Source organism: Sorex araneus, chromosome X (genome assembly GCF_027595985.1).
Source record: "Sorex araneus isolate mSorAra2 chromosome X, mSorAra2.pri, whole genome shotgun sequence".
NCBI lineage: Eukaryota > Metazoa > Chordata > Mammalia > Eulipotyphla > Soricidae > Sorex > Sorex araneus.
In genome coordinates this window covers 190,099,755-190,127,700 of record NC_073313.1, presented here as the reverse complement: position 1 = coordinate 190,127,700, position 27,946 = coordinate 190,099,755, and the positions used below count along the sequence as shown (strand labels likewise).

At 45.1% G+C, this 27,946-nt stretch overlaps 1 protein-coding gene across 6 annotated transcripts; it reads left to right on the top strand.

The window, feature by feature from the left end:
- The first annotated feature begins 377 nt into the window (after window positions 1–377).
- On the top strand, window positions 378–18,032 carry NR4A2 (nuclear receptor subfamily 4 group A member 2). 6 transcript variants are annotated; one of them, XM_055122767.1, is made up of 9 exons: window positions 9,772–9,995; window positions 11,688–11,808; window positions 12,275–13,143; window positions 13,934–14,063; window positions 14,449–14,612; window positions 15,522–15,724; window positions 16,133–16,149; window positions 16,254–16,311; window positions 16,439–16,659. In XM_055122767.1, the coding sequence occupies exons 3-9, from the start codon at window positions 12,280–12,282 to the stop codon at window positions 16,524–16,526; spliced, it is 1,524 nt and encodes a 507-aa protein (XP_054978742.1). In that variant the 5' UTR covers window positions 9,772–9,995; window positions 11,688–11,808; window positions 12,275–12,279; the 3' UTR covers window positions 16,527–16,659. The 6 variants fall into 6 exon arrangements, 5 of the variants coding, with proteins under 5 accessions (XP_054978741.1, XP_054978740.1, XP_054978742.1 ...); XM_055122766.1 differs by lacking the exon at window positions 9,772–9,995 and adding an exon at window positions 378–510 and having other exon boundaries at window positions 12,278–13,143; window positions 16,133–16,311; window positions 16,439–18,032; XM_055122765.1 differs by lacking the exon at window positions 9,772–9,995 and adding an exon at window positions 378–510 and having other exon boundaries at window positions 16,133–16,311; window positions 16,439–18,032.
- Window positions 18,033–27,946: the final 9,914 nt, after the last annotated feature.

Below are 27,946 nucleotides of genomic sequence, written 5' to 3'. Positions count from 1 at the left end.
CGGCCGGGCGGCGGGTTATTTATAGAGCGGGCTGCGCGCGCGTCACGGAGCCCGGCCCGGCTGACGGGGGCCGCTGACGCGCTTGGCCGCGGGGCCGAGTCCGCGGGGCTGCGCGCCGGCGACAATGGGCTTCTGTGTGTGCAGCTGCCGCCGCCGCTGGGGGCCGGGGGAGGGGGCCGGGCGGCTCGCCCACCGCCCCCCTCCCTCCCGCCCGCGACCCCCCGAAACGTCGTCGGCCTGGCTTTCTGACCCCGCCTGGGATCCGGCCCTCCCCGCGCCCCCGCCGCCCTCCAGCTTTGCCTTATTTTTATTATTTTTAAAAAGATGTTATCAGTAAGTTCCTCTGGCCCCACTCCCCCCCCCCCGGCCTCCCACCCCACCACCCTCGCCCCAACTTGAGAAGAGGGGGGGATGTAGCAGGCCACTTTTTGACGCGCCCGGGGGAGCGGGACCCGCACCAGGCGCGCCCAGCGGGGACCAGGTGACGGAGGGGCCGGGAGCGCCGGGCAGGTAATGTACCCAGGATCCAGACCTGGGGGTGGGGGGTGTTTGGGGGGGCTTTGTCTGGGACGGGGTGGGGGGCAGGGGTGGGCGTGCAGGCCGGACAGCCCATCCGGAACTCCATCCCCCCCGCCCCTTACCCCTTGTCCCCGGTTGCTGAGCGCTGGAAGCCAATCTGAGTGTGGAGCGCCAAGAGCGAAAGAGAAACTTCTGCGTGACTGACTAGCCGAGGCTCCTCCCTTAGGCCGAGATAATACGCCCCCCCCATTTCCCCGGCCGTCCCTCCCCCCAACCCCAACACTCCATCCCCGGGTCTCCCCGCCTGGGGTCTAGGACTTTAAATTTCTCCGCTCACCTCCCTCCCCGCCATCCCCACCCCCGTTTTTGTCCTCGTGCGCCCCGCGCTCACGGGAAGGAGGGGCTGGCGGGGTTGGGGGACCCTTCCTGGGATGCCGAGACGAGCTCTGAGCCAGCCCCCTTCAGCGGCCCCCCGAGCCGGGGCAGCTGGCTCCGGGGCCGCTCGCACGTGGCAGGCAAGCCCAGAACTTGCTGCGCCTTCTAGGAAATTGCGATCGATTTGTAATGCAGTTTCGCTAATTGGGAGTTCAAAATTAAACTTTAATAAAGCATTTGTGTCGTCTCGTCTAATTGTGAAAGCTTCCATCCGTCCTGGTAGATAGGCTCTAAGTCTCAAGTTAATGGCGCTAAGCTAGATTTCCCCCCCAAGTACAATTCCGTCCGCCGTCGTCGGCGCAGCTGGATTTCCGTAAGGTACAGATGTTGCTAATGGCAGCTTAAGCACGGATGGGCAGATAGCATACGGAATGCAACATGTTGCCATATGGTTCCTTTAGCCTTTCACCTCCAGGGATATCAATCACATATATTCTGGGAGGAACTTAATGACTCTCTGAACGGCAAAATGAATTACCTGGTACAATTTATATCCCTTGACCTGATACGTTATAACAACAGGAAGATAATATCTCCCAGTTTCTGCGGTATAAATGGAATTACATTTTAGATTCCATAGTAGCAATTTTTAGATTGAGGGACTCTGTCAGATCATTCTGAGTATAAGACATTTCTGCTTTACTCCCGCCCTCCCCCCCCCAGCCCCTTCCCTGTTGGATGATATAAACTTCGAAAAGTTTGGCAGAACTGTTCTCTTGGGTATTGACATCATCAGACCAAATGCAAATCTTTGAAGGTTTGGAGAAATGGAAAAAATGATTTGCAGATTTACTTAAGAGCAGTCTTCAAGAGCACCATACTTTTGAAACCCGGAAATCTAAAGGATTCAAGGAAAAAATGTTTTCTACAAGCAGTTTCAGTAAAACTCCTAAATTCATTATCATGAAAGTCAGTTTTGTTTGGACAAACTTGTCATTCTTAAACTTTAGTAGTTTATAGAAAATCATATAATAATATAATAATCAAAGGACTATCTAAGCGAATCAACTTCTGTACACTCTTTAACTTGAATCATGTATGTGGTAGTATTGGTGGTTGGTTTTCACCCCCAAGTGTCAGTGACCGCATACTGAAGTCACTGTTTAGGCCCTAGTGGAATGATTTTGTAATATTTCTCAAGTCCTATTTTTAAATATCCTGGTGAGTAATAAAATGTTTAATTACCTCTAATTTGAGTTTATAAACATGGTTGTCTTTTACTGTTACCCTCCTTTTTCCTTCACTAATTTAGAGAGGCAATACTGTGAAACAAACAAACAAAAAAAAAGGGGTAAAGGATGAAACAGCATTATACAATATATATTTTTATCTATTCAGTGATAATTTAAAGCTGTATACTAAGGAAATAGCTTCCAACAATATGTAAATTGCATTAATACATGTGAACTTACAGTCCAGCAGAACAGAGAAAACAGTTTTAAAAAGTATTTATTGTCAAGTTTCCAAAAGTTAACATTTGATTGCCCATATATCATGTCCTTTCAAAATCATTTTGAAATTACAAGACGTTCCTCTTTTGCCTTTTATAATGGCCAAGATTTTGTTATCTAGTGCATAGGTTGGCGGGTGTGATAATTTGAGAATTAAATTATGTAAGATCCTTTGTCTTGTATACAGCAAAAAATCTTTTGCAGAGCAAAAAATTGAAGTTACTTGATATGGCATCCTTTTGGGGAGGGCTGTATTTGGTCATCTCTTAATGGCTTAGATTTTATTTCTCTCTTTAGAAAAAGCACTCAATGAGTTTTAACCTTGATCACTAGTGAACTTGTCAATAATCGCTGCATCTCCTTGACTTGTGAATAGGCAGTGAGTGTGTTCTTTAATCAGTCACACAGAACTCGCCTTATAAAGCTGTTATTGTCACAGACAGATATTGCAGCCTTTTGTTACGCCCCATGATTATTAACGTGTGCCTCCTTCAAAAGCTAGGCCTAAAGGCCTGCTGTGCTTCAATTCAGAATTCAAGCCCATTAGTAAATAAAATCCTAAGCAGCATACTCTGCTTTTCCCCCCCTCAAATTATAGTATAATATATTTCATGACTAATTTACAGCGCTTTTGTTAGATACTATGTTTTGAGTATATATATGTATATATACATAATAACAGAAACAAGATATGTATTCTGTATCATGACTTATTTTAAGTGAAGATTTGATGGATGTCCATTGTTACTCTAAATGAGGTGGCTGGCTGCCAAGGAGATCCCTAGGGTTGAAAAATACTAGCATTGTTATTGTCTACCAGGGAATCACTTTCTATTTTTCTAGTTCTCAATTTCACTTCCCTCTTTTAATAATGCCCTTCCATATTGCTACTCTGAGAATTTAGTTTGCTTATGAAAACTTTTGAAAGTGTATTTGTATTGGCCAAGATGATTTTAAACAGTGTTTCAGATTTCCTGCTGGATTATAGGCTTTATTTTGAGCTGACATGTATTATTTTAAGTGAACATGAAGAAATACTGCTAGGAAAAAGTTTTTCCCCATTTCCCATGTTATTTTAATTCTGATGTAATCCTATTTGCTTTCTTTTTTTTAACTCATGGACGTATTCTGAAGTATTTGAGATAGGGGCAGATTTCTGTGTTTCTCAAGGTAATGTGGGGCGAGATTTGAGTGGACACCAGGCCTCCAATAGAACTTTTCATTCTAGTTAGTGGGGGTAGGGAAGGGAGCCAACAGAAAAAAGAAGTTCCCACTGCATTGCCCTGTTTGCTTTTCAAACTCACAAATCTACATTGCTGCATTGGAAACTCAGTTTTCTCTTTTATAGCATTTCCTTTTTTAAAGAATTTTTTAAAAACTGTCAATCTGTAAATATTTAACCAGCCAAGTAGGAAACAGTCTTTTATTCTCAGCTATATGCAGCTTTGTTTTTATCTGGGTTAGTATGAGTGCCATGTAAATACCACATAAAAAATAAAAATTTGACTTGGTTTTTCCTTACTTTGACTGAAGATTGACAGGGGTTTCTTTAATTAATCTTGTTCTCTTTCATGTTCTGTATTCAGATATTGAAACACAGTATTTTTATACATTTATAAGATTGTGTTTGCATTTATTTAATTTATGTTTCTTTTTTTAAAGCTTGTAGCCTTGAATGTTTGTTCTACTTTTTTTCTCACATCATTACTCTGGTACTGCTTGATGTAACTTGATTAGCTCCCTCCCCAGTCATGATTGGTAATTAAAATAGGCATTAAAATTAGTCACTTAGCAATTTTGCTGTTCAATTGGCAATTAAATTACTTAATTGCAATTAAAGTCCTAATTTTAATTGGCAAAATGATAGATGTAGATTTAAGATAATATGTATAAATACTTTAATAAGTGTCTATATAAGGATTACTTAATTACTCAACTTCAAGTTTATGCTGTTAACTTTAGAACTTTTAAGTGAGCAATGAAATTTATATTACATCTATTCAAAGGATATGGTAATTAGATTTATTACTTATCACGATAAGGGTCCTTGCTATAAGTTACTTTTGTCACATTAAAATTATAGGTTTGATAATTGCAGAATTATGAGGAAAAGGACATATGTGTCTTTGTTTTAATGAATTAATACCACATCTTCACTTTAAAAATGAAATTGTGTGGTTTCTATATTAGCTTTTCTGAGGATTAAAACAAAAGTGGTTGTATTTTTTGATCACTGAAAAAACTAGTTAGCTGTATAACTATCTATCTATCTATCCAGCTTATGTACTGTTACACACACCAGATAAAGCATTTTCTACTTTAAAAATTACTTTTAGATTTTTACGTGTCTGGTATTTTCTAAATACAACTTACTTTCAGAATCTTTAAAATGCTTTTTAGGACTTTGTACATTTTATATGATTGTCCTCAACTGATATTAGCCATGAAATCTAAAACCAAACTTACCCTTCATTGCTTAATCGAAAGGAATTCATACATAGGAATATATTAGTGGCTGTCATAGGGCCTGGGAGGTGGGGCTTATGGAGAGTGATTGTTTGATGGCCAGAGAACTCTCAGTTTTCTAGTTAGAGAGTTCAGAGGGTGGGTAGTAGTGATGAGCACAACTTGCTGTCAACCTTTAAACACTATTGAACTGTATACTTACAAATGTTTTAGATGGGAAATTGATGTTATGCCTATTTTACCACACACACAAAATTATTGGTTGATTTGAAAGCAAATATTTTGGAGTCTAGTTACTAAGCGTCCAGGATTAAAGAAAAGATGAGGGATTTTTATTATGCAAAATACTTTTTGAGTGGCATGAGGTTTTACCATATGTTCAGTTTTATAATTTTAATTTACAAGTAGATTCATCTAGAAAGATAGAGTGCTGGTTTCTTCTGCACATCTTACACATTTCTAGAACTGAGTTTTGAATTGAACTAATTTTTAGTCTTTGTGTGAGGTAGTTTTAGTGAAAAATGACTGAGTAAAAACCACATCTTCCCACAATGTGTATTGTCAGCTAAGCAATTTGCTCTCTTAATATCCTATAAAAATGATTGTGTGATTAATACACTAGTAATGTAAGTGAATTGGAAAATTGAAACAACAAATTCCTCAATATTAAAAACAATTTGTATTTTCAGAAACATTTTTCCCAAAATAAGTATTTTTCTTCTATCACTTTTGTAAAACTTCTTGCTGAATGGAATAAATGCCACAAACATAAATTTGTCTGAATATAACTTAAATGTATATAATCTTATGCTTAAAGTAGTTTTCCAATACATAATTTTATTTTTAAATACCTTAGTTACCTTGGCCCTTACAGAATATCAGATGTCTCTTCACTATCTGTATTGTAAGGTCTTCTCTGAGTTCATTTTGGTAGAACAGTGAAATAAATCCCTAAAGGCCCTTTTCCCATGCATTAAGGTAGAAAATCCTATGGGATTACATCCATGTTTGCCTTCTAAATTATACCAAAAGCTCAATTTTATTAAGTATAATCTGCTTAGCCATGCATAAAATAAAATATTTTAGATGTGAGTGTATTATTTATATTGATTTTATAATATTTTTTCTCTATGTGCCAATATATTCTATGTAATGTTAGTTAATATTAAAGATGATCTAGTAACATTATTTCCAAAATGTTTTTCTAGTAGTATATAGTGATAGTAATTTTGTTGTTGATTTCAAAAGGAGCTACTCGTGGATAGGACCAATATTTATTCCCATCTATTTTAAGTTGTTAAGAAAATGGACCTTCATTTTGGAACAACTTTAATACATTTATACATAATTTAAAGATATTAGATTCTGGGCCCACAAAAAACCATTATTATCATTTTAATTGAGTTATAAAATAGTTTATTTGATCTATTTATGTTCAAGAATCTTAAAGGAAGGGTTTCAGTCATATAAATGCAAAATTTCAGTTTCTTTTAGCCTAAAGCATCATTTTAACATTTTCTAAAAGGTTGTACAGTTCTACATTTTGATTCCATTATATGTGTAATTAAACCTCTGTGCACACAAGCATTCTTTTATGTACTAGCAAATACACCCACAGGAATCCTCTTCTAAACTATAATTTATTTAAACATGTAATCATAGGATTTTAAAACATGCTTCCATTTTTCCAAACTATATGCCAATTGAACTGCTTGGTGATAAAATGAAAGATTTTAATGCCATTTTGATTTGTCCCCTTGTGACCTAATAAATAAGAATGGGTGGGAGGGAAAATAAAATATATATGTGTGTATATATATGTTTCCCTTTTGGAAACACATGGAATTTAGTTCACCATATATATGTGCTTTCAAAAGGGAAACATACTGTTTCCCTTTTCTGGAGACGTGAAAAAGAACCAAAGATTTGTGATTATCAGTACATGTACAATATGAATATTTGGGTCTGTATCCCGCTCTCCTGAGGTTTGGATAAATAGCTAGAGGTGTGTGTTATGTGTGCTGTGGTGTGTGTGCATGTTGTGTGGTGTTTGCCTATTGAACCTTGTGGAGTCAGGCCCCCTACTGACAGGACTAGTCAATTACAGACCTTGGCAATTCTGAGACTTCCTTCAGAACCTGTTGGGGTTTTGACCATTGTCCTTCTTGACACTTTCTGACGTCTCCGCTGGATCCTTTCCATGTTGTGCACATCTGAATTCTGACAAAAACACAAGATCAAGGAGTAGTTTATTCGATAATTAGTGTAAGTGCGTATGAGTCTTGCATATGGTGTGATGCAAGATTCCTAGGAGTTTGAAGAGGGAAGAGAACGCAAAGACTGCGGGGAGGAGGGGGGAGAAGACCACTTTTTCTTTCGTTTTATATGCACTATTTAATCGCCCCGACCCTAATTGTTAGTAATTATCATTGGCTACCGTAAGAATTGCCACTCGGTTCCATCAAGACTCGGGCAAAAGGCTCAGTTCTCTTCGAGAAGTCAGGCTCGACAGGTTGCTGTTGTAGAACAACGCAGCACCTTAGAAAGTGGCGCTGACTTTAAGAACTCCAGGACACTTTCCCCCCGTTCTGCGAGAACTCTCAGTTGTTCCCGGGCTCAACCAAATGCGCCTGCTGTTTCTGAGCGGCAGCAAGGGCAGAGAAGCGTGCGGAGGGAGAGCTCTGGTTCCAACCTTAACGCTCTCCCAGCCCCCGCTTTCTTAGGAATATATTAAAAAATAATAGCTGCCACCCAGCGTGGCCGCGCTCGAGTTTCCGACTGCCTGAAAATAGCTACTGGGAGCCGGGCTCACCGCTGGGATCAAGGAAAGTTCCCCTTGGCCGCGCCCTGCTCCCTCGCGGAAGGGGAAGGGAACCCGGGAGGGCGCCACCGAGCAAGAGCTGCTATTTTTGGGACCAGCCGGGCGGGTGCGTCAATGCCTGCGCCCCTGCGTCACCGCCACCCCCACCCCTTTCCTTCTCCCCGGCGCTCTAAACTCTCACTTTTTCCCTTTCGTTCGCGTGGAATCGCTTCTGCCCACAGCTCACTGACGCTACCGAGCTCACGCTAATAAACTGTTTTGCGCCTTCCTGCCCTTACCCTCCTACACACACCCCCTCATCCGCCCCCAGCCCCACCCCCATTACACATCCAGACCCCCGACCCCCCCCCCCGCGTCTTTTCCAGTGTTTTTTTTTTTTCTTTCTTTCTTTTTTTTTTTCCCCTTCGTGCCCGCTAGGGCACCGCGGAGCTGCAACCGCAGCGGTAGTCGCAACATCTGGGAAACTTAAGGTGGTCACGAAGGTCTTCCCCGAGGCTGCGGCACGGAAGAGCCCGCGGCTTCCCCGGACAGCCGCAGGGCACCTGGCGGCCACGCCAGTCCTGCGGTCGGGGATCTGGGGGCGCGGGCGATCGGGAGAAGGCGGGGTGCAGATTACACGCCGGTGGCTTCCGTGCGCAAGCGGAGAGTTCCACAGAGCGCTTTCAGCCCCAATCAGGAGCACCAGCATGGGGGGAGGGGGTGCCAAGGGGGCCCCCCTGCAGCCTGGAAGCCAGCCAGGCTGCGGGAGGAGGAGGGGTGGCTGCAACAATTCTCGGGCGGCTGGGGAGCCGCCTCCCAAACTTGCTAAGCCCCGAGAGGTCCGCCCCAAATGGGCCTGGGAAGTGGGGAGGAGGCTCGCTCCGGTGAGAAGCAGCGTTTCCTTTGCTCCGAAGTGCCTAGAGCCTTCAGCTAGGCGGGAACCCAGACAGGGGAAGCTTAGTTGGCGGCGAGCGGACAGTGGCACGGGAGCGCTACGCTCCGGGCCCCATCTCCTGGGGAGGCTGGACCCACCACCCCGCGCTTCGAGGAGACACCCCCACCCCGCTTTTTCCCTATTGCCAAGTCTTCTCTTTCCTTCGTGACTTTCGGACAGAGGCTGTTAAACAGTCCTTGTTTCCGAGGAGAGTCGGTGGACTTTCCTAAAACTCATGGAAGGGCACGATTTGGTGAGCACCGACAAGTGCTCCCCTTGTGTTCAAAGTATTGGAGTTGGCAGGCGAAATCAGGGCACCTTTTGCAAAAGGCTCACCTGTTGCCTGCTGCTCAACTGCACAGTCTGCGAGAGAGGAAAGTGGGCGATGCCTCATTCTGACTTTTGGGGCTCCCCAGGGGCGGGTTACTATCACTCTCCTGCACTCCCCTCCCCAGTTCTTCCTCGCCCTCGCACGTGGGCTCACTAGGAAAGAAGGGAACGCAGAGAAGAGCCACTACCTCAGAGAGAGAGAGAGAGAGAGAGAGAGAGAGAGAGAGAGAGAGAGAGAGAGAGAGAGAGAGAGAGAGAGAGAATGAGTGAGTGATGCACCGTGCACCAGGCTAGGGAAACCCCACCCCAAAGCTCTCTGAACATCTTGTCATGGGACATTCGTCTGCGCTTCCGCTAGTGGGGGTGACAATAGTGTTGGGTTGAGGTTAGGGCGCACGCCAACCGAGAGATTCCAGGTGCCGGCTACCTGGCCCCCGCTAGCGTCGCCTTCCGCCTGTGCTTTTGTTGCACTCTCCCCACTCGAGAGCAGCGGCGGGGGCGCGGGGACTTGGAACGGGGGAGGCGAGGTGAGAGGTCGCGGCGCTGCGGGCGGCGCAGACCCGGAGTGGAGAGGTCACACCTCTTTCGGAAAAAAAATCAACCCCAAAACAACCCACCCCAAACCCCAGCTGGCTACCAAGGTGAACCCAGAATGGTTCCCACCTTAAAATCGGCCTGGCTCGTGACGTCAGGTCGGAAATATACCAAAGCGAGCGGCGGCCAGGAGTCCAAGGAGCGCGGCGGCGCGGCGATTGGGCGGCGGGCCGCTGACGCGCGCTGACGCGCGGAGACTTTAGGTGCAGGTTGGCAGCGGCAGCGCGAGCCACATAAACAAAGGCACATTGGCGGCCAGGCCAGTCCGCCCGGAGGCTCGCGCTTGGCTCCGCGGTCCCGCTCGCCTGCTCTGCCGGCCGCCTGGCCCAGATCCCCGCCGGCTCCCGGCGTCCGGGCTCTCTGCGCCCCTCTCTCCCACCCCTCCCCGACCCTGCGCCCGGACTCCTGGGGGGAACTACTCTTCGATCGAGTTGAATGAATGAAGAGAGACGCCGGCAACTCCTAAGTGAGTAGGTGCAGCCGTGCAGGTCGCCTTCTTTGCTGCTTCTTTCTCCTTATGTGCGTCCCTTCTTTCCACGTGTGCGGTCCAGGTTCTCTGCAAGTGGGCGCCGCGAGCGTGGAGCTCGAGTGGGAGCCGGAGGATGGGGAGCGGTTGCGCGCTGTCCCGGAGGGCTTGGGTCCGAAGCCCCGCGGGGCACTCGGGGAGGGGGGTGAGGAGGGGATGACGCTTGACTGCCAGCAAAGGCTTCCAGGCTCCCCACCGGTAGAGCTGGAAGGGAGACTCGCGTAGTTTGGGGGAGCTGCGGTCTTGTCCCGGGAAATGTGCGCAAAGTTTGCTCTTAGTGTGGAATTGATTGTGATTTTTGGACACGGAGACTCCGAGCCCTGTGTATCGGAGTGGCGTAAACGCTGTCCTCAAAGTGACAAGCAGAGAGAAAGTTCTTCAGTTTACGTGTTGCTTGGGAACTCTGTCAGCGCTACTGGCCAGTGCGTCTGTGTTTCCCGGGTATTGTTGAGTAAGGGTGTTGGTTGAGTGTCCTGTTAGCTAAGTTGCCTGAAATTTCTGTTTTTGACATATGCCGCGCTTGTGTGTGTGAGACAGTGTGTCAAAGAGACTATGTTGACTACAGTTATGAAGCTGCAACATTACCAGAGGGTGCATTTCGACGTCAGGCATGTGTATCAAAGATTGGAGGGGGGGTGGTGGACGGCTGGGGGGTCTAGGCGGGGAATGTTCAAAAGTCTCCTCTCTTCCTTTTTTTTTCTGGGCAATTTTCTCTTCTTCTGAAGAAAGATTATGGAGTGGGATGAGAGCAGGAGTGGCTGTTTGCCTTTCTTTTTCATTAGTAATAAGCTTGTCTGTGCTCTAGGAATGCCTTCCAAGTGGGAACATCTGAAAATTAGTAAGACTCAAGAACGCCTTCTTTCAGCAAGTAGGCAGATTGTGGAGACTGTATAGAAAGGTGTTCAGCTTGCTATGTTGGCCATTGCTTCTCCCACTGTTGTCAATACCATAAAAGCAGTATTTTCCTCTCTCTAAAATGCTCCTGGAAAAGAGGGGTCCCCTATTCTTATGCCATAGCCATTAAAGATATTGAAAGACAAGTTTCCAGGAAAAGTGAATCAAGGTTCACCTGTACCTCGAATTCAACTCCGCAGGAGCACTTAAGAGATCCAGATGCTTCCATTCAGATGGCCTTGGAGTCGGTCCAGGTCTTGCAAACAGTTTTTTTGGTCAGCCCTGGGAATAGAGATTTTCTCATTTTATGTTCTTGACTCTAGTCCACGACCCTCCCCCCCAAGGCCAGTTTATCATAGGAAAAATTTTAAGAAAAGGTTCCAATGTTATATTTTATCAAGCTCAAGTCTTCTTGTTTGGATCTGAATTAAACTAAAATGCAAATCACACACACAGAGCTGAGCAATGGGGACAATTTAAATCTTTCATAAGTATTTGAGGTACTTTTTCTCCTCAGAACCTTCTCTGCAACGATGTGCACAGTGCAATGGGTGGCATTTTCTCTTATTTCCAGTCATTCTTTTGACATTCATTTGAGCTGTTTAGTTTGGAAGGCAACACACTAATTTCCAATGAAACCATCAAGGAGGGCATAGAAGGGCCTGCCTGGTGAGTCTGCAGATGCCCAACAAAATCTGTCCAGAAAGCCATGCTGAAGCTTCTGTATCTGTATTTCAGGGAGGAGATCTGACAGGCTGGACTCCCCATTGCTTTTCTAAAAATCTTGGGAACTTTGTCCACCATTGAATTACGACACTGTCCACTTTTAATTTCCTCGAAAACTCCTGTAAGGCTGAAGGTTAGTGCAACTTCATTTCTTTCTTTCTTTTCTCCCTGGAGTTCCCTAAGCATCAAGAAACATTCCAGCTTCTTCAGCATCCCCCTAAGGTTTCCCAGCCCGTCACCTTCAGGAAAACTTTCTCATTGTGCAATTTAACTTCGTTTTCTAGACTGAGCTCACTGAGCTCCAGAAAAGACTCGCTTGAGTGAGATTGTCCGTGGAGGGGGGGATGTTTAATGGGGAAGTGTTTGGCACTGTCTGGGAATGGAACCCGCCAAGAACTAGTTCTTCCCTGGTATCTGTCCTCTGCAAGCCCAGCACTGATTTTGCTTCACAGCATTAGCGCTCCCCCATCCTTCCTCTCGCGCCCCTCCATGCTCTCTGACCGCCGCGGGCTGCCGGTGTAGCTCTAGGTGTAGCCGAGCCCCGGGTGAAAGTGTTCAGTTGACCAGGCTGAGTGTATATTACCCTGTTTCATTTCCAGCAGCCATGCCTTGTGTTCAGGCGCAGTATGGGTCCTCGCCTCAAGGAGCCAGCCCCGCTTCTCAGAGCTACAGTTACCACTCTTCGGGAGAATACAGCTCCGATTTCTTAACTCCAGAGTTTGTCAAGTTTAGCATGGACCTCACCAACACTGAAATCACTGCCACCACTTCTCTCCCCAGCTTCAGTACCTTTATGGACAACTACAGCACAGGCTACGACGTCAAGCCACCTTGCTTGTACCAAATGCCCCTGTCCGGACAGCAGTCCTCCATTAAGGTAGAAGACATTCAGATGCACAACTACCAGCAGCACAGCCACCTGCCCCCTCAGTCCGAGGAGATGATGCCGCACTCCGGGTCGGTTTACTACAAGCCCTCCTCGCCCCCGACGCCCACCACCCCGGGCTTCCAGGTGCAGCACAGCCCCATGTGGGACGACCCAGGCTCCCTCCACAACTTCCACCAGAACTACGTGGCCACCACGCATATGATCGAGCAGAGGAAAACGCCCGTCTCCCGCCTCTCCCTCTTCTCCTTTAAGCAGTCGCCCCCGGGCACTCCCGTGTCTAGCTGCCAGATGCGCTTCGACGGGCCCCTGCACGTCCCCATGAACCCGGAGCCGGCGGGCAGCCACCACGTGGTGGACGGGCAGACCTTCGCGGTGCCCAACCCCATCAGAAAGCCCGCGTCCATGGGCTTCCCGGGCCTGCAGATAGGCCACGCGTCGCAGCTGCTGGACACGCAGGTGCCTTCGCCGCCGTCGCGGGGCTCCCCCTCGAACGAGGGGCTGTGCGCCGTATGCGGCGACAACGCGGCCTGCCAGCACTATGGCGTGCGCACCTGTGAGGGCTGCAAAGGCTTCTTTAAGGTGAGCAGGGGCGGGGTTCGGGGAGGCAGGTAGGAACACCTAGTGCCCCGCGTCTCGCCTCCCAGAGGGGAGCTTGCCCGACCAGGGAAGCCAGCGCCCCAATCCCGGACTGTCCAGCTCCCAGGGGCCACCAAGGCGGCATCAGGGCTCTCTGGGTTCCTGAGTTAGGAAAAGTAGGAGGACTTGGAGAGCCAGTGTCCAGTTTCCTCCCCAAGCCTCCAACAGACTGTCCGCTTGGCGGCCCCCCGCCCGAAGTTGCCTTGCCGGAGCCGCGTTGGAAGAGGTCATTTGCATGTGCTAGGAGCTGTCTTCTCTGTTCAGATTGAAATTGGTTAGGACAGAGAACCGTGTCTGAGCTAACCAAGTGGAACAGAATTCCCTATGGTCAAATTAAGTGATCTCTTTATTTCGCCATCCTGATTGAATAATCTTATCATTTTAAATAGAGAAGGTCTCCAAGGAATGTAAATAATATGAATGCCCACGGATTTGTATTTACTGAGCGTCTCCTTCTCCTTCTCTTGGCATATAAAACACAGCAAGGAGCGGCAAGGTTAGCTCAAATGTTAACGCTATCCATTTTCTTCTGTCCCAATGCCCCCCGGGGAGAGAAAAAAAAGAGAAAAGCAAAGGAAAGGAACAAAATTAAAAGGGGTTCCGTGTCCCTGTTTGTTTGTGGGGAGACAGTGTAGATCCCAGACCTTTAGAATTTATCTCGAGATTCCTTGGGTAGCTGGACAGTTAAGAGAAAAATAATGTAAATTTTGGCCTATATTGTTTCCTCTTGCAGCGCACTGTGCAAAAAAATGCGAAATATGTGTGTTTAGCAAACAAAAACTGCCCAGTGGACAAGCGGCGCCGGAATCGCTGTCAGTACTGCCGATTTCAGAAGTGCCTGGCTGTGGGGATGGTCAAAGAAGGTAGGTCGGGGCAAAGAGAGGACTCCGCAAGCAAGCTGCATTCTTGGTAGATCACTGCTGCCACCCCCATGCCCACTTTCTCCATCCCCAAACTTGGTGCACTCCAGATTCCTCACCCCTGTCTGGAATCCTACCACCATGGGAGCTCCTTCGTCCAAACTCCTCCTCGGGTGTTTTTGCCTTTATTGATGTGACCCCATTTGGAAATGAGGCACCCCAAGCACTGGGTTTTGGATGATTTCTCTGTGTAAAGGCTTTCCAAGGCATGGGGCCTTGCTCAGCACCCAGGCGGGTGTGGACTACAGTGGTCTCCCCAGAGGAGGGATGGAGCCAGCAGCTGGGGCCCGCCTTGGGGAATAGTGCTAACCCAGCTATTCCTCTACAGTCGTTCGCACGGACAGTTTAAAAGGTCGGCGAGGTCGTTTGCCCTCCAAACCGAAGAGCCCACAGGAGCCCTCCCCCCCCTCGCCCCCGGTGAGTCTGATCAGCGCCCTGGTCAGGGCCCATGTCGACTCCAACCCGGCTATGACCAGCCTGGACTATTCCAGGGTAAGGACGTGGCGGGGTTTATCATGTGGACAAACTGACAGATGGGGCCCCCCTCCCCACAGCCATCAGCAACCCCCTAACCCAATAGGATAAAGGATTCCAGCCAGGCTGTATCTTCACAGCTCTGGGCAGGGTCCCAGAAGACAGACAGATGGGCAGACAAATATGGGGTTTGGGGGTTGTTCATGAGGACAAGGCGGGAGAGGAGGAGAGAATAGGCCACACAGGTCATTCTCTGTGAGCCCCCATCCCACTGTCACCATTCACACACATACTCACATATTAATGCCTGTAACAACACTGGAACCAGAGTCTGTAGGAAAATGTCCCCACTAGTATTCTACCCTCAATCCTCCAGAGAGATACTTTAATTCTCTTCCTTTCGGAGGGGAGATGTCCTCCAGAGGGATGACTGCTGGGGGACTGGGGAAGGAAATATCGGGATGAGGAATGGTAGTGGGTTGGGGATCAAGTGATCAGATTCCCTTTTTCACCCAAGCTGCAAGAGATGTATGGGCTTTAATTGGAGGAAGTATGTCAGGCAAACCGAGAGGTCTCTGCAATTTTATTAAGATTTGCAAAGGGTGTCTCTGCTCCAGACCCACTCCGGGACGGGCATGAATACTAACGTGTCAATTGTTTTGTGGAGATAAGAGTGAATGTTTCCCTGGGCTGGATGGCACTGTATTTAGTCTGTATGGAAATGGTAATTTACATATTTAAAGCAGCGACCTCATAGCACCATCCCTAATTGAATTAATTGCCCCGGAACATCTAATTTCCTTACTGGTCAGAGAGAGGTTTAATTGTTATAAAAACCTGGCTCCCCTACTAGAAATGGGGTTAGCAATTTCACGGGTTATATATTTTAAAGAACCTCATTAAGTGCTTTTTAAAATGAAATTCCAGTTCCAGGCGAACCCTGACTATCAGATGAGTGGAGATGACACCCAGCATATCCAGCAATTCTATGATCTCCTGACTGGTTCCATGGAGATCATCAGGGGCTGGGCTGAGAAGATTCCGGGGTTTGCTGACTTGCCTAAAGCTGATCAAGACCTGCTTTTTGAATCTGCATTCTTAGAACTTTTTGTGCTGCGATTAGCTTACAGGTAATAAGGGAGGGAGGGAGGGGGCACTCCAGGGAGGCTGATAAAGGAGGAAGAGAGGACACAAGAAAGAGAAAGATGAGAAATAAAGTGAGAAAGAAAAAAATGACAGGAAAAAAAGTGAAAGAGGGGAAAAAGAAGGGAGAAAGAATAGTAGACAAAAGGAAGAAGAGGGAAGGAATGAGCCCAGGAATCTCTGATAAGTGGAGTGGAAGTGGGATTTGGGGTGGGGTGGGGAATTCTTGATTGTTATGAAATTAAACCCTTTCAGGGTCCACTGGTCTACATTTTATTAACTCTTCGGTAATTAGGTACCTCTTAAATCCCTCATTTATTGCTCTTCAAGTAATTAGTTGTTTAGCTTTTCTCTCTCTCTTTTTCTCCCCTCTCTCTCTTTGGTATTAATTGCAGGTCCAACCCAGTGGAGGGTAAACTCATCTTTTGCAATGGGGTGGTCTTGCACAGGTTGCAATGCGTTCGTGGCTTTGGGGAATGGATTGATTCCATTGTTGAATTCTCCTCCAACTTGCAGAATATGAACATCGACATTTCTGCCTTCTCCTGCATTGCTGCCCTGGCTATGATCACAGGTTAGTACCTCAGGCGCAGAACACTTCTCCAATGGGGAGCATCCCGTTTCCCTTTCTCCTCCCTAGTCCTGTGAGCTAGCTAACTTGTTTTGTGCTATCCTCTTTTGTTTCTGATTGTTTTCTGCAGAGAGACATGGGCTCAAGGAACCCAAAAGAGTGGAAGAGCTGCAGAACAAGATTGTAAATTGTCTCAAAGACCACGTGACTTTCAATAATGGGGGATTGAACCGCCCCAACTATTTGTCCAAACTCTTGGGAAAGCTCCCAGAACTCCGTACCCTTTGCACACAGGGGCTGCAGCGCATTTTCTACCTGAAACTCGAAGATTTGGTACCACCACCAGCAATAATTGACAAACTTTTCCTGGACACTTTACCTTTCTAAGACTTCCTCCCAATGCGCTTGACAGGAACTGGAAAGAAACCTAAAACTATCCAGAGGGGGGCAAATCACAAGGGCAGATATCCATCCCTGAGCTGTTTCAGCTCTATCTGGCCCCCACCCTTTCCATTGACCCCCCCAGCCCCTTGACCCTAAACAAACAAACAAACAAACACGAAAAACACCCAACAACAAAAACTGTTGCTATTTCCTAACCTGCAGGCAGAACCTGAAAGGGCATTTGGCTCCGGGGCATCCTGGATTTAGAACATGGACTACATACAATACACTGGTATAAACTTTTTCTTATGGTTTTCAAATCAGTTTATTGTTCTGAAGAAAAGTTCTTAATGTGTGATGGGAAATGTTTGGCCATATTTGGTTTGGTTTTGCAGTTAAGACAAATATAATAAACACACACATACACATACACACACAAACATACGTATCTTAAGGGGTCATCCAAGTACTACCCTTTAAAAGATCTCAAAGTTTTCTGCTGTAAAGAAAGCTGTATTATATAGTAAAACTAAATGTTGCGTGGGTGGCATGAGTTGAAGAAGGCAAAGGCTTGTAAATTTACCCAATGCAGTTTGGCTTTTTAAATTATTTTGTGCCTATTTATGAATAAATATTACAAATTCTAAAAGATAAGTGTGTTTGCAAAAAAAAACTATAAATAACTACACAAAAAAGGGACAAGCATGTTGATTCTAGGTTGAAAATGTTATAGGCACTTGCTACTTCAGTAATGTCTATATTCTATAAATAGTATTTCAGACACTATGTAGTCTGTTAGATTTTATAAAGATTGGTAGTTATCTGAGCTTAAACATTTTCTCAATTGTAAAATAGGTGGGCACAAGTATTACACATCAGAAAATCCTGACAAAAGGGACACATAGTGTTTGTAACACCGTTCAACATTCCTTGTTTGTAAGTGTTGTATGTACCGTTGATGTTGATAAAAGAAAGTTTATATCTTGATTATTTTGTTGTCTAAAGCTAAACTGAACTTGCATGCAGCAGCTTTTGACTGTTTCCAGAGTGCTTATAATATACATAACTCCCTGGAAATTACTGAGCACTTTGAATTTTTTTGTTTTTTTATGTCTAAAATTGTCAGTTAATATATTATTTTATGTTTGAGTAAGAATTTTAATATTGCCATATTCTGTAGTATTTTTCTTTGTATATTTCCAGTATGGCACATGATGAGTCACTGCCTTTTTTTCTATGGTGTATGACAGTTAGAGACGCTGATTTTTTTCCTGATAAATTCTTTCTTTGAGAAAGACAATTTTAATGTTTACAACAATAAACTATGTAAATGAACAGAACTTTGTCTTCTTTCTGGATCAGGAAAAATGATGACTAAAGAACAATCAATATGTAATTGAGATGGAGACTGATTTGGTCTTTCCTTCAACATCTGAGTTTCAAATGAATCCTCTAATGCCTAGAAGTTAGGGAACTTAGTGAAGGGAATTCAGTACACTATGTTTCCTTAACCAGACTTTTAAAATGCAGCAACCTACATTTTGAAGATTCTGTTGGGAAACTTTCATCGCTCCTAGTAACTTTTCTAAGAGCAGCTTTCAGAAGAGAAGTTTAGAAGACCACAGAATTTTTGAACTTTCATAGGGTCTGAAAACTTATCAGTTCTTTTTTTCTTGCACAATGTTTAGGAAACCAGCATGGGTTTTGATCATGTTGTATGAAATCTCTGCAATTTCCAATTCCTCTACTTATGTGTTGTGAAGTGTTTTGGTGCAAGGGCCATTCATTTCTGGTCTTTGGCAAGTCTTTGCTTTTTCTCCTTTAGTGGAAAGTGCTGAGATTTAAAGTGCTCTTCTAGTGCAATTTTTTGTCTTAAATGTTTCAGATAAATAATAATAAGTAATAATATAGCCATTTGCAGGCTCCTGGGTCTGGTTTGGAAAAAAGTAAATTCTTAGTACTTCGACCTCTAGCATTGCAACGAGCACCAACTTTTAGCAAAGAAAAGCAAAGTAGTTTAGGGTCCTCTCAATCACCTGGATTTTGGGTTGTGAAAGTCTCCCTGATTTTGCCTCAGGCCAGCTGTGAACTGCTGTAAAGTACTAGTTCGGGGATAGCTAAGTTCCCTGAACTTGATGAATTACAGAGGGCTTCCGGGTCACTGGAGTGTTACTGTCTTTAAAATGCAGAGTGAAAATAGTAAATTGTCCAGAGAATTCTCAAGTTGTCTTTACTTAGTGAGTACCCCCTTTCAAATATAAAGGTAGAGGAGTTTTGTATTTCTTTTTTAAGGAGAAGGTAGGGTTCCCTAATAATTTATGATTATTTAAAAAATATGCATTTCTCTGCAGGAGTAAAAATGGGTGGGCAGGTAAGAGATTAAATAATAAGCAAAATGTTCAGTTTCTTAGCTTGTTTTTCATGATTTGCACCCAACCAAACCTGCATGGTAATAAGCGGAAAGAGAATGCCCTTTAGAGATACGGGGAGTCTGCAAAGCCTCACTTCCCGTTCCTCAGGAGTCAGCAGCCCGGAGACAATTACATTCCCACTCAGAATCCCCAAAAGATGAACCCAGAAATAAACTCTGCTGTGGGTTCTTTCAGTCCTCTCAAGGACCATTGCTTTCGAGGCCAATGGGGTGCCAGCGCTGTGCCTCCAGAGACTTTGGTGCAAAGGAAGACTGGAAGCTCCCTTACCCTCTCGCTAACTGAACCGACTCTGCCTGCATTCATTTGTAATTTCTAAGTTGCAAAGTGACTTTTAGAACAAGTATCTTTCCAACTCCCAACTGTGCCCAGAGGTGTGTTCGCTGAAAGAAACTCAAAGGCATGCATGTAGCTCTAGAGTTTTCCGAGATACGCGCAGTTGAGGACTTTTCCTATGAAGTTTGTCTTTGAGTAAAATCCAAGAAAAGCCACAAACATGATGCATGGCAAGAACCAGATACTGCAAAGAACTTTTTACAGACATGAAAACTTTGTAATGAATTCACATTGCTCTCCTCTCTCCTTGACCCCTCAAGAATTTCATTTATTATGTATCATTTTAGCAGTGGAACGAAACATAATGATTGTTTCCCAGACTCGTCCCTACACGTCTCAGGTCAAAGACGAAGTCTGATTTTAAATCTTCACAGCGCCTAGATTCCCTTTGCTTGTTAGAACGCCCTGATTTACCCAGACATTCTCTTAATTCAGAACGGGTGGGCATCGCTACCGCCTGACACAAGCTGGGTCTAGTTTCTCAGGGTGACCGGCTGATGTCTCTCAAGGTGCTTAGATTATTTTCTACTGCATTTTCGGTTTGGGGGGTGTGGAGGTGGGGCCGGAGCAGAGAAGTATGAGAGCAGGGAGCGTCTCGGGTCCCCACTCTAATGAGAGAGACACTCGTGACCCTGGCAGTTGATAGTCTCCTCCAGGAACTGCCGCACCCGACGACGTTATCTTGTGTATTTCTTCTTGGAGTTGGATTCCATCCCTAGAGAGTGTGTGCGCTCCCTAAAAAAAAAAAAAATACTGCGCCAGTGTACGGGACACTGGTTTTCAGCGTGCAGGGAGCAAGACAGATAGGAAGAAAAGATATTCTCGCCAAGTGAAGAACGTCACTTGAAGGTTCAATTGCACTTTGCCTTTGGAATCTCTTGGCTTTGTTCGTGTCATTGAGTTCAAGGCGACTGTCCAATTATCTCAATTATCCTTTAAGCCTAGGCGTCGGCAGGGGAGAGAGACCTTTCAAGAAAGCAAAGAGGTTTGCGAGGGAAAACTTTTATCTATTTTTCGTATTTGGACCACCGCGTCTCCGGGACAGGGTGCGCTTCCCTGCCGCCAGGCCCTAGACCCGGCAGCGACCCCCGAGCCCTGCTGGGCGTCGCGCGGCGCGCCCTGGACACCCGGCGCCCTCGGCCCAGTCCGGCGCTCGGTCCGTTTAATTTCTGTCCGCCGCGCGGCGGGGCCGAGGCGGCTGCGGAGAGTCAGGGCCCGGGGTCGCCTCTCCCGGTAAGAAAGGCGTCGGTTTGCGGACGGGGCTGGTCCACAGCCACCTCAAACCCGGCGCTAGCTTCCAGCAAGGCGGGAGGGGAAACGAGGACACCCAGTCCTTTGCATTTCAAAACTTCGCCTGTTTTATTTTGACGGCTGCACAGAGAGGTTTGGGAGTGTCTCGGAGACAGCTTCCATCCAAAGGGGCTTGCAGGCTCCCCTCCTCACCTGCTCGGTGGGGATAAGCGGCTCTGGGGGCGTGATCGGGAATTTCCCAGGCACTCCGCGAACCCTGACGTGACTCAATTGTAGAGTCCTGTGCAGGGGGGCTTGGGTGGGCGTGGGGGTTCTCAGCTGGCTCTTGGCAACCCTGCTCCCCACCACTAGGTCTCAGCCACCTCTCCGAAGGCTTCCGCTAGCAGCAGGTTTCGGAAAAGGTTCTTCTGACATTCGTACATCTGAACTCAAACTGGAGTGATCACGTTTCGCAGAGTTGCTTTTTAATTTTCCCTTTTTCTTTTTGAGTTCGGTCGATATTGGCTGACTTTACTAGTCAAGCAAAAAAAGAGACGTTCTACTGCGGGTCATCATTTTAAAGTAATTCGTTGTCAGTCCTAAACACGAGAGCTCGCTTCTCGTTCTTCCTTTTTTTTTTTTTTTTTTTTTTTTAATTTCACCAAGACCGGCACACTGAATAGTACACATCGGGAATGGCGAGGCTGTCACTTAAAGCCATTCCTCCGTCCGAGCGTTCCTCGAGCGCCCCTGGAAACGCCCGCTGGGGCCGCGAAGTCTTTCCACCGACTTGGACTTCGCCTTTCCTTAAGGAAGTGCAGCTTTCGTCGGAGCGCACCTCCGGTTTGGTCAGGGGAGCACCCGAGCCACGGCCCCACCCTACGCCGGAGGGTGGGGGGAGCAAAGAGGGGATCCTTACAGTTCCCTCCTTACTCCCTCTCCGCCCAGGCCCCTCTGCGCGCCCCCTCACCCCTCCCGGCTCTGGCAAGAGGCGTGAGCTCGGGATCCGCCCGGCGGGAGAACTAGAGTGCCCGGCGGATCCGCGCCCCACCCCTTCTCTCGAGGTCCCTCTCTTCCTCCGCCCCAGGGTGACCGCGTTTGGAGAGCCCACTGGCCTGGAGAGGGCGTGAATCTGCTGGGGCGCGGATGGGGAGTGGATAGGGAGACTCTCGTGCACTGCGTTTGGGAGATTTGGAGTTAGTTTGACTTTGCAGGTTGCGCCGAGAGACTTAGCCGAGGGACCCCTGGAGCAATTAGGACGAACGTGCCCGGGTTTAACTCCGGTTCCTGGCGTTCTGTCCTTGCCCTTCCCCAGCTGCTCCCAGCCTCTTTCCCAGCTGTTCCAAGTCCCCCGAGGGCCAGAACCCGCAACAGGTTTTGTCGCCCGGCGGCCGCGATCGGTGCTGCGGGGTTCGAGCCCATGCGGCCGAGCGCGCCCTCGGCTTCACTAGCCGCGCCCAGCTCGGGGTCAGTCTTGAGTTTCATCCACTTATCTGCTGGGCTGCCTCGCTCTTCGGCATCACACCAGGGCGAACTTTTTTTTTTTTTCCTTTTCTAGCGGGGCGCACGGAAGGGCTCGGCAGAGGCTCAAGGGCTTGCGTGGGAGTTGCATCCGCACTCCCGGAAAGACCGGGAGAGGGTCTACACTCAGAGCACTGTACCCAGAGCTCTCGACTGTGCAGATTTGAGTTGAGATCGCTCGCATCTCAAGCTTTCAGGTCTCCTTGCGGCGCGAATTAGGAACCCTAGACCTCGGCCGGTTGCGCAAAGGTAGCAGCTCACTGGGTAGCCAGATGCCTTGATGCTCCCGTGGCGTTTGGCCTTTTCCCCCACGTGCTGTCATTCTCTTGTCCGATGCCCCTTTCTCGCTTTAGCAGGGCTGGGCTGGTCGTGCCGGTTGGACTGGACTGAGCTGTGCCATTTGTCCTCGGAGAGCCCAGTTTCTCTGCTTTCCGCTGTGTTCTCCTTCCCCTTCCTCCCTCCCCATCTCCCTTTCTTCTATTTGTTTATGTTCCTATATAAACTTATGTTTGGAGAAACTAGAGTTTTCAGGACGCGTGCCACCTGTTCCTAACAGATACAGCGCCCGAGTTTCTGTTAGAGACGTCTCGGGACAGCCCGCTGGTCTAAGCGTCCTAGAGGGTCTTCCAGAGAAAGTGAACTGCCAAAGAGTTTCGGTTTCCGGAATTCTGCAGGCTGGGATAGCGTGAATTTCTTAATATAAGCCGGGCTTTTGAAAAAGGTAGGGGATAGTGAGGAAGAGGACACTGTTAACAAGAGGCCAAAACATCAATGTTTTTCAAAGTGAGGGTCCTGACCCAAGAACGTTTATAAAAAGCTCTAGGATGGATTGCAACGGGAATTCTTTTTAAAAATAACTGAAGAGAAGCCATGCATATTTTGCAAGAGTAGTGAACGTATGAAAAAGGATCTAAGGATTGTTATTGCATTTCTTATTCCAAATATAATAATATGTATAGATGTATGTGTAATATGTGTAGCTCTTCATACCTTGAGAGATATATACAGACACACAGAGAGATGGAAAGAGAGACAAAGACAGAGACAGAAGTGGAGATCAGAGTTACATAGTTTGAGAACTATTACTGGTGGATATAGCAAAGTGCCAGAAATGAAGGTGAGTGCATGCTTGCACTGAGAGACTCTGATGAGGGTTAGAGATGCTTAGTCCCCTGAGGTTTTTGGCTACCTGTGGAGGGGGTCCTTAATTTCCTCCCTCCTCATCCAAGACTCCCACTGGGTTCCAGATTTTTTTTTCTGGTTTGTTGTGTGTTTGGTGCTCTGCTGGACATCTTGGGATTTGGGTTTTAAGGAATAAAAATACCCAAATGAAGCCAATCCACTTTCTTTTTAGCAATCTAGCACCTGAAACGTCAGCACATATGCTGGTAAAAAATGGCTAGGAATTAGGCAAAGGATTCATTTAGCGTTTTTCACTCATCTCTAAGACTTTATAATTTATATGCTGTGCCCAATACAAAGAAAAAGGTAAAAGAAACAGGGATGGGATACCATAATGAATCATGTTGAGAGGGAATGAAGAGGAGGAGGAGAAGGAGACTCTAGGATTTACTGAATTGGTGCTAGAGTAGAAGACAAATAGAAACAGGAAGAAGACTAAAATGCCCACAAATAAAGGATTCCAGAGCACCAGGTAATGGGATTAAATAAATGGGATTACAGGAAGAATAGGACAAATGATCAGGGCACAGTGGATGATACAGGGGAGGTATAAGATGAATATTGGGTGTGGAGGTCCTGTTAGAAGGGTTGTGTAAGGAGAAGGTGCTTTTAACTGCAGGAAGTCTTGGTATGATGGGAACATATAGAAGTTTCAGATGAAGTCATAAAGGAATGCAAAGGAATAAAGTGATTGGTATGAAAAGATGCATTCCTTGTCATTCCATTCTAGCAGAAAGCATTTCACCTTCATTTTCTAAGGGTGCTACTCTCCAGGCCAGGGTTTTTGGACTGCTAGGACGATTCTAGCCAGTGTGAAAAGTAAAAGCATCTTCCATTGTTTCTGAGATTCCTTCATTACAGTAATTACTATGTTTTGAGGCTAGGTTTTATCTCATGTAACCTAAACTTTTATCTGTAAATGGTGGAACTTGGATTATGGATTATGGAGTATGAATAGAGGATTATTGATTCCATTTTATAAATGAGATCCCCTATCCCCCCAGGTCCACCCCCTACACACACACTCACTGTATTGTTACATATCCTGACTAGTGACTAGTTACTCCAGAGATTTGGACTTTGAGCTCAGAACCAGGGCATGCAATTCCAACAGTTTAGCTTTTGTGCTTTTAACCCAAAAGGAGCATACTTACTCACAATCTCTGCAGAAACTGACTCTTAAAATTTCTGCTAAGAGTCTCAGATACTCCAGGTGTCTTCAGACTTCAAGAGGAGAGCACTGGCATGACATCATAGTGGCATGGAGATAATAGTGTGTTACTCTCCTCTCTTATTTGAGAAGATGATTCTTTGAGAAGGGATTCTTTTAATTGCTTTCTGTAGTTAATGTGTGGTGGAGTTTTGAGTTGCTTGCATTCCTGCCCCAGAAAAGAGTGGGAACGATTGCTTAATGTGTTTATGTCACTGAAAAAGTCATATTAAAGGTAGTAAAGAGGAAAAATGTTTTTCCTCCTCAAGCTGTTTGAATTTCCATATATTAATCATTTGATTTTTAGCCGGCTTCTAGTTTCCTATCAGGAAAACCAAATTTCGCATTAATAAGTTCACTTTAGTCACAGCCCGGAGCAGAACACTTTGTAAAAACGAGCTGTGCACGCACAAGTCATTTACTCTTTCTTCTGCTTTTCTTGTTTTTTGGTCTATAATGTTTAACTGTTATTAACATTTTCTTAAAAGCCACCCTCACAGCGTACTAAATGATATGAATAGATTTTGCTTGGCATGTCAAGCAGAGTAATATTTCTTTAGAAGACTATCTGCATCTAACTTGGCATGGTCAAAGGGTTGCAAAAATACTCTTATATTACAAAATTTATTAGAATATACACACTTGACAAACAAAATATGGTGGATTTAGGTCAGTTGTTTGCTTATACAATAGATTTTGTTCGTCTCTGACATTTAATTTAAGCTTCACTTATCTGTGGGCCAGGAATAGGATAAGGATGTTCTGCATGTGTTATGCTTCCTATTTTATAAAATGGACTAGTCTGTAGCTCTCTGGACATAATTCACAGTCAGTGGCTTAGGGACAAGGAAGCCTTGTGACATATTCTGAAAGTGCCTTTCTGAAATGAAGTTCTGAAAAGTTGAATTATGGAGACCCTACAGGGGTTTTCATTTTTGAGGAATGAACACGGCTGCATTTGCTTTCTTGGTCTTTTGCTTAATTATCCTCCCTGCACAGTGGCTGAATCCAAGCTTCCAGAAACAAACTTCTGAAAATCCATAGTGGGTCCATCTGATACTAAAAATCTGGGTTCTGTGCAATTGTCCTGCTTCCAGGAATGCTGGGAAGAATGTGCTTGAGCCTCATGTGTAGAAACATCAAAAACATTTGACATGCAGTGACTTATTTTTAATATATCTGTGAAAACTAAAGTCTGTGCCTGTAAAATCTTCACTTGCAGATGTGTTAGCCTTAAATAACCTTTAAAATTGGTCGTGGTGTGGTGGGAGATGTTGGTATTCATGAGTATTTTGACATGTTTGACATTTTATGTATGGTGTACTGCTCTGTCTGTCTTGCATTTCCACCCCTTCCCCCAATAGTACATGTTTTCTTATGAAATGCAGCTTTTGGTGTTTATATTTGGGGCCTATATGTCTGCATATAAGATAAATGTTTTGCGGTTATTTATGCAAGTACTGTTTTAATAGACTATACTAGGACTGCTTTTCATGCTATGGCCATAAAGTGAGGTCCATATAAAGATGAGAGTCTGGTTTTGAAATTTTTAAAGACAAAAATATGTGACAAAATATTTGTACATGTCAAATATCTTCAATTTGCTACTGTCCTTGAGTAGCAGATGAGGAAATTAGTTATATGAATGACTGTGCTCTCAGAAGTTGAGGAATTTATGTTGCCAGAATCTGTATGAAAAGAGATTTTAAAATAAGTCTGAGTAACATTTAAAATTGTCTTTGACTTATTTATTTTTGGAAGGGGTGAAGAGAATTGTCAACTGGATTGAGAAATTTAGGTGACCTTGAAGTAAGCATGTCTATCTATCTATCTATCTATCTATCTATCTATCTATCTATCTATCTATCTATCCATCCATAGGTAGACAGATACCTATGTCTACCTATGGATGGATAGACATGGAGCATTCATTAGCATTCTCTCAATAAAATACAGCCTTAATATTGTGGTCATTTTTTCTACGTTCTGTTTTTACATTAGTTCTCCAGATAGAGCTTAGTAAATGAGCATAAAAGATTTAGCTCATCTTTGGTGAGGAATTTTTGAAATTTATGAACACTTATTTGATAAAATAAACATTTGCCTTTTGAGTCTTGGAAAAGACAACAACTTTAACTGAAAAGCTTATGCTATTGTTTTTATCCTGGGAGATAAATACAAGGGCTATGCAAAGTCAATTCTAGTGTCTATTAAGACTTGTCTGGCTCTAGATCTGGCTGACAGGTTTGTAATTCAGAACTAATAAGTTGCTAATTACCTTTCCCTCTTTCAAGCCCATATTACTAATACTGTGACTTTTCCTTTAAATATTATACTCTTTAAACTGTCTCTGACTCCAAGGCTTTGGCATTTTTTCCGTCCTAGATCTTTCTCCTGTTTTTAATCTCCACTTGTTGTCACATGCTAAGACAGCACTGTCCCTTCCTTCAGGTGGGAGGACAAAGGGGCAACTTTCTCTGTCTAGGGTGTCAGGGCTGCTTTTCCTCTGGACTGGACGTTTTACGTGAACTTTCCTTTGCGTTTTCTCCCTGGAGACTAATACATCACCTCCATGACACATACAGAAATTGGGCCCTAGGTTTGATGAGAATAACCTAAGTTTACTTTCAGTTAGTGGAAAGTTTTCAGTTGCTTTCAGTTTAACATTGCCTTTTGCAATTTAAATGATATCAAGAGACCAACTTGCAGGCACCATCTATAAGTATCCTCTTCAGTTTCTCTTTTGACTGATAGAGTCTTACTTAGGTATTCATATCCTTTTGAGATACTCGAGCAAAATTTCATTCATAAAGCACAGAACAACAGAAAAAGATTTAACTTTGGAGGGGCAGTGCTATTGTTTCGAAAAGGCTGCTTTGATTTGTAGTGCAATGTGAATGATTATAGTCTGACACTAACAAGACTCGAATCTCATTTTCAGTGTTATGAGTTAGGAAAAAAGACAAGGGTTTTCTTGAATGTGCAGTATTTTGTATGCTTAACATTGCTTTCATCAAAATATGTACTGTTGATTCATTCATTACATTTCTTGTATGTACTTAACTGAAAAGCAGGAAAAAGAAAATCAAGTGCTTGTCTTTCTTTGAGTTAATTTCCCTTAACATGTATTCAAAATAAGCATTCCTAGGTAACATAATATAAAATAGTTATGAAACTCGATGATTGTAGGAAAGTTTGTGTGGGTGAAAAATGCATCATTCATTAGATTGCAACAAGCTATATATGACATAGAAAGGCAAGATACTATAAACAAAAATCTGTAAGTAAGCACTTTATTCTTTTCTGTAACTAGAATAGAAATACTTGCATTCTATAGACATATTCA

Coding starts and splice junctions, on each gene's coding strand:
- NR4A2 (XM_055122766.1), top strand. CDS start 12,280: ATGCCTTGTGTTCAGGCGCAGTATGGGTCCTCGCCTCAAGGAGCCAGC. Junction 14,613..15,521: donor CCAGCCTGGACTATTCCAGG/GTAAGGACGTGG, acceptor ATGAAATTCCAG/TTCCAGGCGAACCCTGACTA. Junction 16,312..16,438: donor TGCCCTGGCTATGATCACAG/GTTAGTACCTCA, acceptor TGTTTTCTGCAG/AGAGACATGGGCTCAAGGAA.